Below are 18188 nucleotides of genomic sequence, written 5' to 3'. Positions count from 1 at the left end.
AATTTTGTGTAACTATGAAAACGTTTGGTCCAGTGTACCACCGTTGCCACTAAGGATGACAAATCGATTAATTTATTCTAACTAATCAAATGTTAATTATATTTGTCTAAGTTATAAATACACATTCATAAAATATTAAATGTATCCAGCTCTTTTGTAGCAATTTTACAATATCCACTAAGTACTGTATTGTTGGTAGTACTAAAACTAGTAATAGTCATCTACTTTAAAGCTCTGTAAAAATATTTCCTTGTCTATGGCAAAACACGGCTTGGAGTGTGTGCATATGCTAACCTGAGTTAGACCGCCAATCTCTTTGACGGAGACATAAAGACGAAAGAGGTCTAGAGGCTTGCGGCCCACTGCAGGCAGGTTGCTCAAGCCCATGGCTTTCTCCTCAGCAAAGGCTAGGTAACGGTCTACCCACATCTTTCTCTCTGGTTCAGGGCCCAGCTCATACAACCGTGTTATTTTTTCATTCGTAGTGGTTGAAGAATTTGACTTCTACAAAGGGAACAAAAAGATGATTAGAAAATATGAAGAATTGTAAGATACCAATATCAGATTTTTGATTATTGGAAGACACATGAATAAACAGAAACTTTCTTTAAGCTTCTAGGTTTTAAAACCTTACTTAAACAATTGTGTGTGTGACGCCCAGCCATATCACTGGCTCTACTGAGATTCATATCTCAAGTGCCACTCAAGCATGCTACCTTTCGACAAGGAAGATCCATATTTAGGGGTCCAAGCATCAAGGTGCTGGAACCATATTGTTGCTGTTAGTACTTTTCTTCTTTTACTTCATATTCTTTTTCTCAAATAAAATGAAATGCACAAAAGAAATGTCGTGCGGACATGAGATTGGGCCAACACTTAGTAAACATGAATAAATACTCAAAAAAGTGACTTTTAAGTAGCTTTTAAAACTCTTTGAATAATAAAACTCAGCCATAGTTTGTACAATTTAGACTCAAGTATGAAATTTGTGCTTGGACCCCAGTAATCACCTCTTGCAGCTATTTCTTTGTTTAAAAAAAAAAAGGAACAGTAGCAAAAGTTGACACCACAACAACAAAAAAACTGCTTTTATATGTCAATACCATGTTCCCGATATTGCTTCTTTAAACTGGCAAAAATTCTATAAAAACCCAACACTTTAGGATGTGGGTACACTTCCATATATTTCTTTAAAAATATGGTTAGGGTTTCCTTGAATGCACCACTTATGATTTGGGTTAATTATATATGGATTAATCATTTTGTCAGGGCCGGAGTATGCTATTATAATTTTTTTTTTTTTGTATTAATTTTTCCCCACTTTCCCCCCCAATTTTCTACCCTAATCTAGTCGTGTCCAATTACCCTGAATGCGTCCTCTATACTGATTCGACCCTTCACCGCTGACTGAGGATGCCTCTCAACTGGCATACGCCCCCTCCAGCACGTACAGTCAGTACAGACTGCATTTTTCACCTGCACGAGTCGAGTTCATACACCAACGGGCACTGTGTACGGAGGGCCACACCCCCATCAGCATTATTCGTCAGCCCTGTGCAGGCGCCATCAGTCAGCCAGCAGGAACCGCAGTTGCACCAGTTATGAGGACCTATGATCTGACTTTTTACCCCTAATCCTGAACAACAGCCAATCGTTGTTCATGCAGCCGCCCAGCCCAGTCAGAGGGCAGAGCTGAGATTCGATACGATGCATTTGAAACCCCAACTCTGGTGCGCTAGCGTACTTTACCACTGCGCCACCTGAGCTGCATGAGTATGCTATTATTATGTTTGGTGTCAATCCCCAATTCAGCATAAATACACAAGCTAATAACATCAAATTAGGTGTAAAAAATAACCACATCGTTTGGATCCGAGAATTATGGAGTCCCTAAAAATTTATAAACCTTATCAGAGATTTGGTTAATGAAGAAATGTAATAAGGACTTGTAATAAGGACTGCAAATAGCCATGAAATAGGAAAAAAAGCCAATGCTTATTGAACTTAGAAGTGAAAAGTGCATTAGTTCTGATAGGGTCAGACAGGGTCAACAAGCCTCAGTTTACAGAATATACACTGCCATGCCAAAAAAAAGGTCACCACCTGGATTTAACTAAGCAAATAGGTAAAAGTCTCCCATTCGATAATTACTGCATGGGTGATTATGTTTCAGCTGACAAGTTATTTAACCCTAACTGATGCAGTGAGTAGCTTCTCATTTGTTAAACAACCATGTCGAAAGACACATCCTGTGGTCGTGGTAAAGATGTTAATCTGTTTCAGAAGGGTCAAATTATTGGCATGCATCAAGCAGAGAAAACATCTAAGGAGATTGCTGAAACTACTAAAATCGGGTTAAGAACTGTCCAACGCATTATTAAAAAGTGGAAGGACAGTGGGGAAACATCATCTTCGAGAAAGGAATGTGGTCGGAAAAAAATCTGGAATGATTGTGATCGGCGATCACTTAAACGTTTGGTGAAATCAAATGGTAGAAAAACTACAGTAGAACTCAGGGATATGTTTAATAGTGAAAGTAAGAGCATTTCCACACGCACAATGCGAAGGGAACTCAAGGGATTGGGACTAAACAGCTGTGTAGCCTTAAGAAAACCACTTGTCAGTGAGGCTAACCGGCAAAAACGGCTTCAATTTGCTAGGGAGCATAAAGATTGGACTCTGGAGCAATGAAAGAAGGTCATGTGGTCTGATGAGTCCAGATTTACCCTGTTCCAGAGTGATGGGCACATCAGGGTAAGAAGAGAGGCGGCTGAAGTGATGCACCCATCATGCCTAGTGCCTACCGTACAAGCCTGTGGGGGCAGTGCTATGATCTGGAGTTGCTGCAGTTGGTCAGGTCTAGGTTCAGCAACGTTATGTGCCCAAAGAATGAGGTCAGCTGACTACCTGAATATACTGAACGACCAGGTTATTCCACCAATGGATTTTTTCTTCCCTGATGGCACGGGCATATTCCAAGATGACAATGCCAGGATTCATCGGGCTCAAATTGAGAAAGAGTGGTTCAGGGAGCATGAGACATCATTTTCACACATGGATTGGCCACCACAGAGTCCAGACCTGAACCCTATTGAGAAACTTTGGGATGTGCTGGAGAAGACTTTGCGCAGTGGTCCAAATCTCCCAGCATTAATACAAGATCTTGGGGAAAAATTTATGCAACTTTAAACAGAAATAAATGTTGTGACATTGCAGAAGCTTGTGGAAACGATGCCACAGCGAATGCATGCCGTAATCAAAGCTAAAGGCGGTCCAACGAAATATTAGAGTGTGTGACCTTTTTTTTTGGCCAGGCAGTGTATATAAATATACAATCAAACATCCACAGTTTCTCACCTTTTTTGATGCAGTCTTTGGAGTCCCATCTGCTTTGTTATTTATCTTCTGATTTTGGTTAAGCTTTTCCATGCCAAACTCTGGGCTAGGAACCATACCTGAAACAGAGATAAAGGCTTTTGCTTGCCTTGAGTATTTGCACAAAGCAACCTAACTATGCACACACATCACACAAACTATTCTATAATAATTAAGACATGAAAATTAATTTCCACTAGTAAATATTCAGGTAATACTCTTCACTGTTTATAAGCAGTGACAGTTGACGCAGAACACAAAACAAATGTCCAGTTTACAGTGTGTATTCTTTTGGTCAGATATGTGATTGGATGTGTGCAAGAATGTATGAGTCAACACATTTGCATTCATTGTTTACTTATTAGAACTTCAGAAGAAAATTTCATACTAAGTAACACTGTGACAGTGGGAAATGTGGCTTTGGATTTAACTAGTCAAGTCAAAAGTCACAAGTCAAAAATAGTTCTTCAAAGTAAAGAAAGCCAAATGTTTCTAAGGAAGAATGCATTGCACTTTAAATTGTATTACCAAAACTGGATCATTTGTATTCAAACTCTGATCAGGCAGACCAAAAGTCACCACACACAAAACGTGCTGAATAAAGAGTGAGGAAAATCCAATATACCAGTTCATTCTCAAACGATGCTTGGCATGAGCCAAGACAAATATTTCACAAAAGATAACCATGAAAACTCCTATTAACTCATTAAAGATTTATGGAAGTAACGGAAATGTTTTTTTATAATGAGAAGAACAAAAGATATAGGGTGTGTTCGAAAACCTAGCGAGCTGCCTTGCTGTCTTACTGCCTACATAGGCAGCTGCCTAAGTAAAGAGGATTCTAATAAGTCATCGACTCATAAGGCAGATTATTCGAACGCGCTACATAGGCAGCGATAACATCAGGTTTCGCTTACTAAGCTAACACAGTTAGCATCATGCCATTCACACCAATGGGATGAGGTGACAACGCAAATAACATCTCCCTCCGTGTACCAAAAATGGTTAAACTGTCCCTGACAAGCCCGAACTTGCAAATAAAGATACTTGTACAAGCTATAATCATCAAAATAATCATTTATTTACATTTGAAAATAACTCTGTTCGGTTCTCCGCACCGTCCACCATGTTTTTTTATTTTTCTGTGAGAAAAGTTGTGCCGCAATGAATGCTGGGATTGCCTCCACCGCTAAGGAAGCATCGGATGCTCACTCGTTCTTGAGTCAAAATACTGTTAAAATTTTAAGATACCTTAGTAGACAGTATATTAAGGCATCTAGCGCCTACTTCTCGGTAGCGCACACAGGATGACGTAAAATGCTGTCTATGTAGAGAGCTCCCTAGGTTTTCAAACACACCCATAGTGTATTAAAGCAATATACTATATAAACAAGGGGTTTGTGTCATGGACTTTTTCTGTCTGTAAGTGCTCCAAGAATGCTTGATGAGTTTAGGTCATGTGAAAGTGAAGTATTCACTAACTTTAAAAGTCTCACATTACATATACAGTGGCTGCAAAAAGTCTGAGACCACTAAGGAAGCATCTTGTAAATTCCCCCCAAAACAACTTCAGATCTTCTAAGAAATAAGTAGAAAGCACACACTCGATACATTCAATGTACACTACTGCATTTAAATTCTGCATGTTGAGCTGACAGTTTCACATCATTGTGAAGCAGTAAGCTAGCTCACTTAAGATGTGAGAGAAAAAAAGTTTTCTACTTTATATAGTTAGTTAAATTCTCCACACCTATGAAAAAGCAGTCACAATTTACTTTGTGAAATGTGGTAAAGATTTGCCACTAACCTGCTGAGTTGTTGGCCATATTGCCACCCATAGCATATGGCCCTGCCTGGTTCATCATTCCCTGCATGCTGTTCATGGGCGGAGCATAAGGAGACCCAGCTCCCATCATGCCCTGGGCTGTGTTGGGATAACCAGATGGCCTAGGAAAAAACAAAGCATGAAAGTGTTGTTAAGAGATAAGTTAGAATCAAATCATACTTAAAAAAACGAGTGTTTGTATATACAAAAATTATTAATATTTCTGTTTAATGTGTTTATACAGCTCTGTATGATGGCTCAAGTATCTTACCTGTGTATTGAGTTGGATGGGCCATGAGACATTCCTGCCAGTGCCGGATCCTGGGGTTTTCTGTTCATGCCAGGCGGAGGGCACATTCCTGAGGCCACCTGAGTAGGCACGCCTCCCATGTTGGGGCTCATGGCAGGACTGTAAGGCCTTGCGCCTATCTGACCTGGACCCATGCGTCCAGGGGGCATCCCCCCATATGCACCCCCTCCTCCCTGTCCTGCCATGGGATTCATGGAGCCACCCATGCCTGGTCCACCATGGTAGTTAGTACCAGGCATGCCACCATAACCTTGCTGCCTTGGATAACCTGTAAAAAAAGCATTAGATGTGAAGGTAGAGCAATTGTGGTCAGGATAAAGAGAGACATGTAATTGAGAAGTTGTTTCCTTAAACTCCATTTACAATTTCATGGTTTTTGGGCATAAGCAATACAGCATTGTGTTAAAGGTTTGTGTATTACCTTGCGGGCCATACTGTCCTCCTTGAGGTCCATAATTGGCCAAACTGTTGTTGTGATTGTATGGGCCCATCCCAGGATGAATTTGGCCTCCAGATGAATGACGTGGGGATAAAGAAGAGGCAGGCTGAGGAGAGCCATATGAAGGCATCTGTGGGTTCCGCATGAAGGCTACAAAGGAAAACAAGGAGGGCAGAAAAGCATTTCAGAACACAATATGTTGCACAATGAGACAGTTTTGGTACAACAGTAGATCACATAGGTTCAACCTTTGCCAGACAAGAAAAAAAATCAGAGACTACCATGGGTACAGGTTTACAACCCTATGGTATGAATAATATAAAATAAAAAGCAAATACTAGGTTCAGAATTTGGCATCAACAGTATTAACTCAGGAAATTATGCCAAGTGTCAACAGTTCAGGTTTGTGGTGGTGTAATGGTGTGAACATTTCCTTGGCACACGTTAAGGTTTTTTTTGTCTTTGGTCAGAAGCTTACCGCATCCATTTAGTTTATATAAAAAAAAATAAAAATAAAAATAAAAAAAAAGATCTAATATACTAAAAGCCTCAGACCCCAGAGAACTTGATGGGGCTTCTGGACTTGGTTAACTAAAAGCTTCTTTTTTGCACAGTACAGTTTTAAGTGGCATTTGTAAATGTCATTCAGAATTTTAGTGCTTAACAAAGGTTTGCCAAAGTAATACCTTGCCCATGTGGTTATATGATGCTGTTTTTCATGCAGTTTTATTTGATCAAAGATCCCACGTATTTAGCTTAGACTTGCGCCCTTGCCCTTTACGCACTGAAATTTCATTAAAATTTTACATTGTATAATGGTATTATACACTTTAGAGGGAAAATATGCAAATCCCTTCTCATCTTTTTTTTTTACACATTTCAATAATTTGGGGGGCAAAGATGGTCAGAGGGTCTTCAATTTGTCAACAAAAACTTAGCCTTTTACATAACTGCTTTTGTTCTAAATCAGGACTACACTGACCTGTTAACTTAACCTGTCATTGAGGGGTTTTTTTTATTTATTATTATTAACATTATTAGCTCTAAATTAGCCCCTTCCCATCTTTTTTGAAATTTGTTGTAGGCCAGAATTGTAAGAATGGATGTTGAAATAAAATGCTGACCAAACAAAACATGAAATATCTTGGGTTCTTACTGTCAGCAGTAAAATAAGAGTCAATCTAAGAAACACTGTGTTTTTGCATTTACCACACTGTCCCAACCTTTTCTGATTTGAGGTTGTTGTTTTGTTTAGAGAAGAAGCCTCACCTCTGTCCTGGCCTGTGGCTGACTGGTTCATGGAAGCATGTAGGATTCCATCGGATTGAACACTGGAAGGTCTAGGAGGCATCTGATTTCCTAAAGACACCATAAAAATTTAGACTCAGTTAAAAGCCTTTTTTTTTTGGCTAAAATGAAGCATTCCACTGGACTGTAAAATTTACAAAGCAGTACCCAGTGGTATAGTTTTTTTTTCCTTTAGTAGAACCTTAACTTAAACCCAAATGTCCATATAATCCAGAAACCAAAGCAAAGATAGTGTAGCACCACTTTTACCAGTGTCATTAAAAGACATTAGTTCTGATAAATCTGCATGGCTAAATGGATAAATGCAGCTGCCAAGCAAACAAATGTAATAACAGACCCTGGAGGATTTGTATCTTTCCACTCCAGTAGGTGCCTACCGGCAGGTGAAACTGGTCCAGTGCGAGAAGTAGTGGTACTGGCAGGCGAACCCACAGGTGAGGGGGAAGGCCCTTGTATACTTGACATGTGAGGAGAAGTGTGTGGGGAGAAAGGTGACTGAGCAGGGTTGCTCTGCTCGCCCTGGCTGCTGGAGACACCAGATGTGCTGACCCCTGGACTCAATGCACCCTCTGTGCCCGTGGGCAGGTCATCAATGGAGCCCAAGTCCTAAAACAGAGAAAACATAAAGAGGTGTGTAATTAATATAGGCAATGTAGGTAATCTTAAAAAGAGCCTAAATGGCAACTATGAATCAAATTGTTGTTTCATCAGGTTCAATTTGACACCATGCTTGCTCAACAGTTATTTCATGGCAGGATCAGTTATTATTTCAATCATGATCTATCAAGGTATTGCTGTCTCATCCCAGAGTTGTTTCCAGAATGCTTTTGTCATTCCTACATATACGCATGCATAGTACAACAAATGTCCACATATCCAAGCTTGTGTGGAAGCTAGGGTAAGCCATCACCTAGAGCTGTAAGGGTTAAGGATCTTGCTCATAAATTGTTGTGATGTTCTAAGATATATGTTTTAAATGTGATTTCAGAATTTTGATTATTGTTTTTACTTCATCTTGGTTAAATATTTTCTCTAATGTTTTGATAAGGATAGCTAATTAACAAATTGCACCTTAATGTAAATAAGATCAAAAAACCAAGTCTATAATAACTGGAAAAAACAGGAATAATAGTACTTTTTTAAAATAAAAACATCTTGCATCAGATCCCAGTAAAAGGTAAAACTCTGCTCATCATTGTATAATAACTACACTAATGTTGTCAGGAAGAGCTTTAATATATACTAACAGCATATCTATTGTGATCATTTTGTTAAAATTAGGAAACTCAGTAATGTTTAATTGACAGAATTTTGAGTCTAAAGAAAAAAAACATTTAGTTCTCTTGGCAAATACCCCCAATTCTGCAGGCTTATCTTAGACAAGAGTGGCATGCATCATGCACAAAAAGAATAAGCAAAGATTTCATAAGTGAGCTGTCAGAGGCTTGTTGGCACTTTTTAAAGGACATCAAGGCGAAAAGATGACCCACAAAGTACTGAGGTTGGATATTAAATAATAATGCACAGAGACATGTCATAAAAACATTTACATATTTTTTTATAAACAGTTATGTTCATGCTTTAAAGTTTAAAACAAGCATAGTGAAATGAAGGAGAAACAGACACACACAGTGTATACAGTGGCCAAGTATTCCCATTGAAATCTTACACTAGCAAGCTGGCAACAGCCCCAAAGCTGGTGGTTATGCACTTAAATGTTGCCCACTACTATTTTTGAATTTTGATCTGAATGAGAAGGCCCAAAGACAGATACAAGAGAAGAATTCTGATTCAGGTCCCAGCTCTGACTGCCACATATACAAACCTCATTTCCAGAAAAGTTAGAACATTTTGTAAAATGCAATAATATCTTTGAATCAATGATTGGTTGATTCTCTTACATTTTTATTTAAAACTTTTATTTAACTGACCAAAGTAGACAAAGTAAACAATCTCCAATGCCTTCACTGATCAACTTAACAGTATTTTTTTAAATCTTCAACACACTCCAAAAAGCTGTCCACTGTTGGACTGTCCACTGTTGGACTGTCACATTACCCAGGTTCTGGCATCACTTTACTGGCTTCCTGTTTCCTGAAGGATCCAATTTAAAATTATTTTGTTTGTTTTTAAGGCATTACATGGGCAAGTTCCATCATATATTTCAGAGTTACTTAGCTCTTACTCGGGATCTAGCTCTCTGAGATCTTCAGACCAGTTACTGCTGGCTGTTCCTCGGTCACGACTGAAGCTGAAGGGTGATCGTGCCTTCTCAGTTGCTGCTCCAAAGCTATGGAGTAGCCTTCCACTAAATATTAGGTCTGCTCCCTCTCTTACAGTCTTTAAATCAAGACTGAAAACACACTTTTTTAAATTGTCATTTAATCCTTAAGTGTTGTGCAATCTTGTTAAGTATTTATTTATGTTTTAGTTTCTTAAATTGCTTGGTATTTTATGTTTGTATTGTACAGCACTTTGGTTGACTGTCATTTTAAATGTGCTTTATAAATAAATTTTACTTACTTACCTACTGTTGCATTAGGAAATACAAGCTGACGCTTCATTACGCAAAGAGGAAACCATACATTCTATGCAGAAACACCGCTGAGTTATCCAGGTCAAAGTCATTTTCAACTTGAATTGAATAACAGTGAAAACATGTTCTGTGGTCAGATAAGTTCATATATCTGCTTGTTTTCTGGGAAAACAGACACTGAGTTCTCCGTGACAGAGTTGAAAATGACTTTGCATCGCAAAGGGTCAACAAAACACAAAGATCTACTGTAGAAACAATTACATTTAATAGTCATTTTAGCATTATCAATAGAGTTTTGTCTATAAATCATCGTCAGTTCAGTGTTAAAAACCTATGATAAAAAGATCTGTGAATACGTTCTGTATAAAGAACATTTCGTAAATTATTTCTCCTAAACCAAACCATGATCGAATTTACAATGCCTAATAATAATAATAAATGTAGGAACAAATGTTTTTTTTAAATGTTTTTTCCCCTATGTCCATGTAAACTAGGTAGCCCAATTAAGCACAGCATTTATCATTACACACACTGTCCAAAAAATTATTTTTAAATTACCACAGACTCCAACTGAGTTCTAGACAAATCTAAAGGATAATTTAAACAAAAACAATGCACCTGACCACAATTTGAAGAGCCACAGCAAAAGGTCTAAACACTTTTGTGAACAAGAAATTTCACATTCAATTCATCATTAGGAGTAATAAAGGGTAAACTAATGGGTAAAAATTTTATCCACAACACAGAGTGCACATCAGAAAGGTCTATTGTTTCTGAAGTTAAATCAGCATTACTATGTGTATGGCAGCCATTCCATTTTAGTGTCTTTTGAAATTAAACAGTCACACCTCACACAGACAAAGCACAAGCAGGCTAGCACTGTTACCCAGCCTTATAACTTCACTATGTGTGATTAAAAACAAAGCATCCACAATGCATCTAACTCCTGTTCACAAAGATATTTTATGGCACAAAAATAAAGTTAAGTGTATAAAAGGATCTGTACAGTCAAAAGGAGGAATTAAGATAAGCATTGTTGTAGTTATTACAAGTACCAAACAAATTAGGCTTTAGACTAAGGATGCAAATGTTTTTTTTTTTACCCACTAACAGTCAAACTTATAGTGTAAAGTTTTATCAGTTCAAGTTCAATATCAAAACACCATCATGAGCATTTTTGTATCTCCAGTTCACCTACTACATGTACAAACCCAAATCAAATCAATCAATCAATCAACCAAATTTAAAAGAATTCAGTAATTTACTTTGACTTATTTCATTGCAGACAGTATTAACCTAATATATATTCATGTTTTCTCTGGCCAACTTCAGTTAATTTGTTATATATAATAATATAATTCACTCTCTTTGGTGGCTGTTCCACTTCTGCTTGCCCGCCTATTCACCCCTTAGCTGAAAGCAAAAGTGTTGACAAGATGAAAACACCACACACACATCTCTGAGGTTGTCTTGGCAACAGTGCAGAGGCTCCACGTGCATTGACACATCAGTAAAGAGGAATCGTTGACTGAGCATGCTGAGGTCACGGTGCAAAAATACAGCTGCCGGCCTGAGAGTCTTTCTTTTTTGCCTCCTGACACATTCACACTTTATCTGTAATGAAACAGTGTACCTTGGACGACTGTAAAACACAGCATTAATTTTCACTCATTTACCCATTATTTAGCCTAGAAGAAACAGAAAACTGTATTACTTATTTAATTGCTGTGGATGATGAATTCCAGGGTTAACAGAGGATTCAGAACACCTTAATGCAGCCGTAATAGTTCTTAAAGAACACATTTCCAGGATTTTCCCATAAGACTAAAAAATACATACATCTGTCTACACCAGTGGTGTCCAAACTTTTTTCTAGGAGGGCCAGATTTAATAATGTGAAAGTGCCCGAAGGCCAACAGTCCCTGTTGACATTATTTTAAACAATAAAATATGCAGGCCTAGGTGGCGCAGCAGTAAAGTACGCTAGCTCACCAGAGTTGGGGTATCGAATACATTGTATCGAAGCTCAGCTCTGACTTTCCGACTAGGCTGGGCGGCTGTATGAATGATTGACTGTTGTTCAGGGTTAGAGGGTAAGAAAGTTGGATCATAGGTCCTCATAACTGGTGCAACTGTGGCCCCTGCTGGCTGACGGATGGCGCCTGCACAGGGCTGAGGAATAATGCTGATGGGGGTGTGGCTCTCCATACACAGTGCCCGTCAAGTGTATGAACTCAACTTGTGCAGATGAAAAATGCACTATCTGTACTGATTGCATACCGGAGGGGGTGCAAGTCAGTTGAGAGGCGTCCTCAGTCAGCGGTGAAGGGTCGAATCAGTATAGAGGACGCATTCAAGGTAATTGGACACGACTAGACTGGGGGAGAAAAATTGGGGAGAAAAAGAGGGGAAAAAATATAAAAAAAATAAACAAATGCATATACAACCCCTGGCAAAAATTATGGAATCACCACTCTTGGAAGATGTTCTGTCAATTGTTTAATTTTGTAGAAAAAAAATTAATCACAGACATGCCACAAAACTATCATTTCTCAAACTGTCAACCCTCTGGCATTAAGAAACAATAAAAAAAGAAACAAATATAATAGTTGTGGTCAGTCACAATTGCTTTTTTTTTAGATCAAGTAGAGGAAAAAAATATGGAATCACTCAAATCTGAGGAAAAAATTATGGAATCATTAGAAAACACTGCACCATTATTACTTTGTTGCACCACCTCTGGCTTTTATAATGGTTTAAACTCTCTGAGGCATGGAGTTAACTAATGACAAACAGTATTCTTCATCAATCTGCCTTCAACTGTCTCTTGCTGTTGCCAGATCAGCTTTGCAGGTTGGAACCTTGTCATTGACCATTTTCTTCAATTTCCACCAGAGATTTTCAAATGGATTGAGATCCGGACTATTTGCAGGCCATGCCATTGACATTATATGTTTTCTTGAAGGAAAGTTTTCACGTCCTTTGCCCTATGGCAAGATGCATTATCATCTTGAAAAATGAAGTCATCATCACCAAACATCCTTTCAACTGATGGAATAAGAAAAGTGTCCAAAATTTTTATGTGGACTTTGGCATTTATTGAAGACCATCTCCCCTGTGCCTTTACCCGACATGCAGGCCCATATCATCAACAACTGTGGAAATTAACATGTTTTCTTTAGGCAGTTATCTTCATAAATTTCATTGGACAGACACCAAACAAAAGTTCCAGCATCATCACCTTGCCCAATGCAGATTCGCGATTCATCACTGAAGATCACTTTTATCCAGTCACCCACAGTCCACGATTGCTTTTCTTTAGCCTACTTTAACCTTGTTCTTTTCTTTTTAGGTGTTAATGATGGCTTTTGTTTGGCTTTTCTGTATGTAAATCCCATTTCTTTTAGGTGATTTCTTACAATTCAGTCACAGACATTGACTCCACTTTCCGGCCACTTGTTTCTCATTTGTTTTGTTGTGCATTTTCTGTTTTCAAGACATATTGCTTTAAGTTTTCTATCTTGATGCTTTGATGTCTTACTTGGTCTACCAGTGCTTCCCTTTTACAACCTTCCCATTTTGTTTGTACTTGGTCCAGATTTTAAACACAGCTTACTGGGAACAACCAACATCTTTTGCGACATTCCACAATGATTTATCTTCTTGAAGGAGTTTTATAATCCTCTCATTTGTTTCAACTGACATATCTTGTGTTGGAACCATGATTCATGACAATCTGCTTTGTGCAACAGCTCTCCGAGGTGTAAGCACTCTTTTTAAACTGAAGAATAATTAGCAAATCTAATCTGCTGCAGATGTTTTGTTTTTAAACTGCAAATTACAGAGTGATTCCATAATTTTTTCCTCAGATTTGAGTGATTCCATATTTTTTTCCTCTACTTGATCTAAAAAAAGCAATTGTGACTGACCACAACTATTATATTTGTTTCTTTTTTTTATTGTTTCTTAATGCCAGAAGGTTGACATTTTGAAAAATGATAGTTTTGTGGCATGTCTGTGATTTATTTTTTTTCTACAAAATTAAACAATTGACAGAACATCTTCCAAGAGTGGTGATTCCATAATTTTTGCCAGGGGTTGTAATACGCTGTTATTTAATCATTTTATTTTCACACAGCGAACAACAACCAAATGTAAACATTCAGGTGCCAAACATGGTTTGTGTTTAAACTATAACAATGCATGGCTACCTTTGGAGTATTTCCTGGCATACAGAACCATAAGACAAAAGAGAAAAAAGATGTTCATATTGAACAATCCTTGACACTGTGCTTAAGTTATCTGGCTAACTAAGAAATCATGCTTTTCAAAATATTTTGATCTAATATAATGCATCAATAAAACATCAAAACACAGATAGGATTATTTCATAGATCTATTAAGAAAACCTTTCAATACTGTAATGTGCAGAAACAAGACTGGAAAATACTGTTCTAAATTACCATTAAATACCTGTAAATACCTGAAACATTCAAGTTACCAGACAATATCTTTACTTTGTAAATCATGTTATTTACTGCTATAAAAAAGTTCAATTGTGTTAATTAATACAGTCCGTGTAAACGCTTAGTCCATATAAATATCAGATATAAATGTGTTTTTAAAAACTACAGACATCACAAATATAAATCATGTTTACAACCATGTGATTGAATAATCTGAATAAACTGTAGAGAGCAAACGAGTTTCGCTTCTTTCTCAAACAGTAGCGGAGGGGAAGGAGGCTGAGATATGCGTTTTGATGGACAGGTCTAGCAGCCAATGGAGGTACTCGTTAAAGAGATTGCGTGATTTAATTCATCTTTTCATTAATCATTTTGATATTCGCTGCTATGGACAGACAGAGATTTATACCCACAATCAACACATGTAAAAAAAGTGAAAACCGCTAAAAGTGTTTTTAATCAGACAGCGACGACAATTTTTTTTCTGTTTGACTGTGCTGGCGGGCCACAAGTAATACAATTTAAGACAGAAGACGCGGGTCTTTGTACTTTTTTTACTTCTCAAGAAATGGTACTATCTTAGTATCCTAGTTTAAGGATTGTTTACCTACACTAAACAATTTTTTTATTCAGTATTGTTTATGTTTTAGTCTGTTATACTTGAACATGAACATTGTAACAGAGAATGATGGGTTACAATTTTCAGACTAGCTCCTTAAATGATTAATTTTTATGTCTTTTGTTCACCTCCCTCTCCCTGACAATGTCTGTTTAAAAAAGAGACTACAGAAAAAAAAACCTCAGTCACAAATACCTATATCAGATTTGTATTGTGCATTGGCCAATAGCTAGACCTATACTGTTATTTTGTTACAAACAAACCGTGATAGAAACAAATGTGTTTGCGACAACTTACATTTCCAGTCTAAATGGGTAAAGCTGCACTACAAATGTAGCTTTCTAAATCAAGTACACATTATATTTAAAAAAAAAATACAAAAGGTGAAAGGGAACTCATTCTTTAAATTCAGGAAGGCGAAGATGCTTAACATAGAGCAACCATTGAGTTTGGACCCCTAGCTAAAGCTTTGCAGGGTAAAACTTGACCATAAGGGGGCACTCCCATTTCACACAGTGAGAACGAATGAAAGCTGGTAAAAGGGGGAGAGGCCTTTGCCTCAAACAGCAGCCATTATTGTTTCTATGCAGATTTAGTACTATAGGAACATGGACAGAATACTGTGGGCTGACACAGCACTGCTGTATATGTAGATGCAACTATATTTCTTTATTACTAAAGCACCTTTAATGATTGATGATGTAAATACAGCAATATACTGAATGACTGGCAAGGTAGTTTTGTGGGTATTATCACAGTATTGTTATTTATTAGACAAGTTAATTATATGGGGGGGCTTCTGCATTACAACTAGTGCATACTTATGCTGAATGTATTTGGAATAAAATAAAAAACATGTAAACATCTTTAATCAACGAACATGGTGATTAAAACAATTAAAAAGAGCATCAAGAATGACTTCCGATGCTCTGCTCCAGTGTTTATGCTATTAAAGGAAATGAGTAAATGTGTGTGGGCCTAGTGACAAAAAACAAGCATGTACTGCAGATGCCTCAATGTGGCAACCAGCAGCATCACCTGGTCCAAGATAGAGAGAAAATATAACGGAGGAGATATGAAGGAAGAGGGGTAGGATCAAACTAAGAGAACTAAAAAAAAAAAGAAAGGAGGAAAGAGTGTACTGGGAGTTGGGCAGTGGCTTAAGAAAAATGGAATCTGCCTGGTCTCCACTCTTCAAAAAACATCCCTCATAGATCAGAGTGTGGGGCTGGAGTATGCATGCACACAGCTATGAAATGAAGGCTGTGTGTGTCATTTTCTTCTATCAGGCTAAAACAGGGTAAACAAAAAACCTTAATGAAATAGAAAAGTGGGCCAAGAAAAAATATGATTAGTTGATTGAAATTAAGAGAAAAGTACCATTTATATGATAAACCTTAAAAGAAAAAAGGGAAGGAAAATAAGTCAGTTCTACAGTAAGGCACAATCTTGGTCAGCTGTCAGCTGAGCTAGCTAGCAGAAAAAGGAGGGGCATAGGAGACTGTGTGTAGGCACCAGTGCAAGAGGAAATAATGAACAAGGACAGAGACAGAAACATAAATCACTTTTATTCAAACTAAATTTACAAAATCCTCAATTACAAGAGCTTATTTACTCGTTAACATTCCAATTATACAAGGAAAAAGCGCTAAAATACCAGAGTGCTACAGAGTGAGCAAGTGGGCCCCTGAACATGAATACAGCATGCAGATGCACAGGAAGCATAGGCCCCAGAATAGCAACAGGAAACAAGCCCCAGACTCTGAATACTGCAATAATACAGGCTCACAAAACAAGGCTGAGAAGAGTAGAGTGGCTGGGTAGGAAAATCAACTTACACTTTAAGAGACCAAAAAGCTAGACAGATAAGTAAGAAAGAAAGTGGAAGTGACAAATGAAGGCAGAGAGCAGGTAGAATTCTGGCATTACTGGTGTATTTGGCAGGCATTCTAAGATGCTAAAATCAAGGGAGAGACGTGGGTGGTCCTTGAATGATTAAATGTGAAAACAAGTCAGACCAAGTCTGGCTGAGCTTCTAGACCAGTATCTTTCCCTCCAGTCCTTCTCCCACCCACTAGCAACACTTGCTCAACCCCTAACCAAAATAAGTTTAGTCTATCCATTAATTAATGCTTTATTCACGAGGTCTTTGTTGCCTAGCTGTTTTTATTCAAAGATCTTTAGAGTTCATAAATTGCTAATTTCAAGTTAACTGATTATTCGATGATATTGCAAAAGTTGACAAGTTAATTAGGGTATATGTAAACTTTTTCTTCTGCCTTTATCTACCTCTTTCAATTTGATTTAAACAGAAAAGAGAGCACAACTTAAATGAGTGTGTTCAGCATGTGACCTTCACTGAAAGTGCTTAATACAAAAATGACCAGTTGGGTGAAAAACTGATTACAAATACATTTAAGGAGACAAAATTAGAGCTACATTTGTGAACAAAAAAGTTGGAAATATAGAAAAGGAAACATTAAGTCACAAAACATATAAGACCCACAGACCATTTATTTATCACTATTCAAAGCAAAATGATTTGATTCAGTATGGTATAACAGCTGGACCACAATGCAACCGGAGTGGAAGACACAGTATACCGAGTCCTTCATTACATAATGATGTACTTCTCATAGAACTGTGATACACAGATCTGGTGTGTATTTTATGGATCACCTGTGTATGGATGGATGAATCTCTATGCTGTAAACCAGGGGTGTCAAACTCACGGCCCGCGGGCCACATCCGGCCCGCCACGTCATTTCATGTAGCCCGCGAGAGCTTAAACGACTGTACGATTGTTGTAATGGGTACTAGTGTAATGCGCTCCTGCGCCTTTAAGTGGCAACCGTTGACATCGTAGTCATGGCAACTAACTTTGACCTTCGCTAGAAGCCATGTGACTTTTACGGCAAAAGAACGCGGGGTAGCGTAGTCAGTAATGTAAACAATAATAAATAAATACAGATAAATATCTTGCAGTATAATACCAAAGCATCGTCTGTAAGTAGTGACGTTTATATTCTCAGTTGTTTGTAAATGTGTAGTGAGTATATCACAGCGTTTTAGTTACAAATTTACTGTAATTAAATACTATTGTTACCGTTACTATAGCAATTAGTATCTTTACACAAAATGCTAACTCGTTAGCGTTATTTTACGTTTGGTTAAATCTCATATTGTACCAGATGTAACACTTGACTACAGCTGTGTGCTTGTACTGTATTAGGTTCTTTATTGTTTTTATTGTTTGTATGTTTACTTTATTTTGATGCACACAGTGTATCACACAGCTGGGAAGCAAATA

At 37.7% G+C, this 18188-nt stretch overlaps 1 protein-coding gene across 3 annotated transcripts in view; it reads right to left on the bottom strand.

Moving 5' to 3' along the window:
- arid1ab (AT-rich interactive domain 1Ab) overlaps positions 1 to 18188 on the bottom strand; it is a 78369-nt gene that overhangs the window by 14304 nt on the left and 45877 nt on the right. For all 3 annotated transcript variants that reach the window (XM_063011610.1, XM_063011618.1, XM_063011629.1), the window contains 7 exons: positions 7635 to 7863; positions 7219 to 7308; positions 5932 to 6099; positions 5472 to 5778; positions 5183 to 5322; positions 3358 to 3455; positions 295 to 504 (listed from right to left, as the gene is read on the bottom strand). In XM_063011610.1, coding sequence (XP_062867680.1) covers positions 295 to 504; positions 3358 to 3455; positions 5183 to 5322; positions 5472 to 5778; positions 5932 to 6099; positions 7219 to 7308; positions 7635 to 7863 — 1242 coding nt within the window. The remainder of the gene's footprint in view (positions 1 to 294; positions 505 to 3357; positions 3456 to 5182; positions 5323 to 5471; positions 5779 to 5931; positions 6100 to 7218; positions 7309 to 7634; positions 7864 to 18188) is intronic.

This window comes from Trichomycterus rosablanca, chromosome 2, assembly GCF_030014385.1.
Source record: "Trichomycterus rosablanca isolate fTriRos1 chromosome 2, fTriRos1.hap1, whole genome shotgun sequence".
Taxonomy (NCBI): Eukaryota; Metazoa; Chordata; class Actinopteri; order Siluriformes; family Trichomycteridae; genus Trichomycterus; species Trichomycterus rosablanca.
This window is presented reverse-complemented; position numbering and strand designations above follow the sequence as displayed.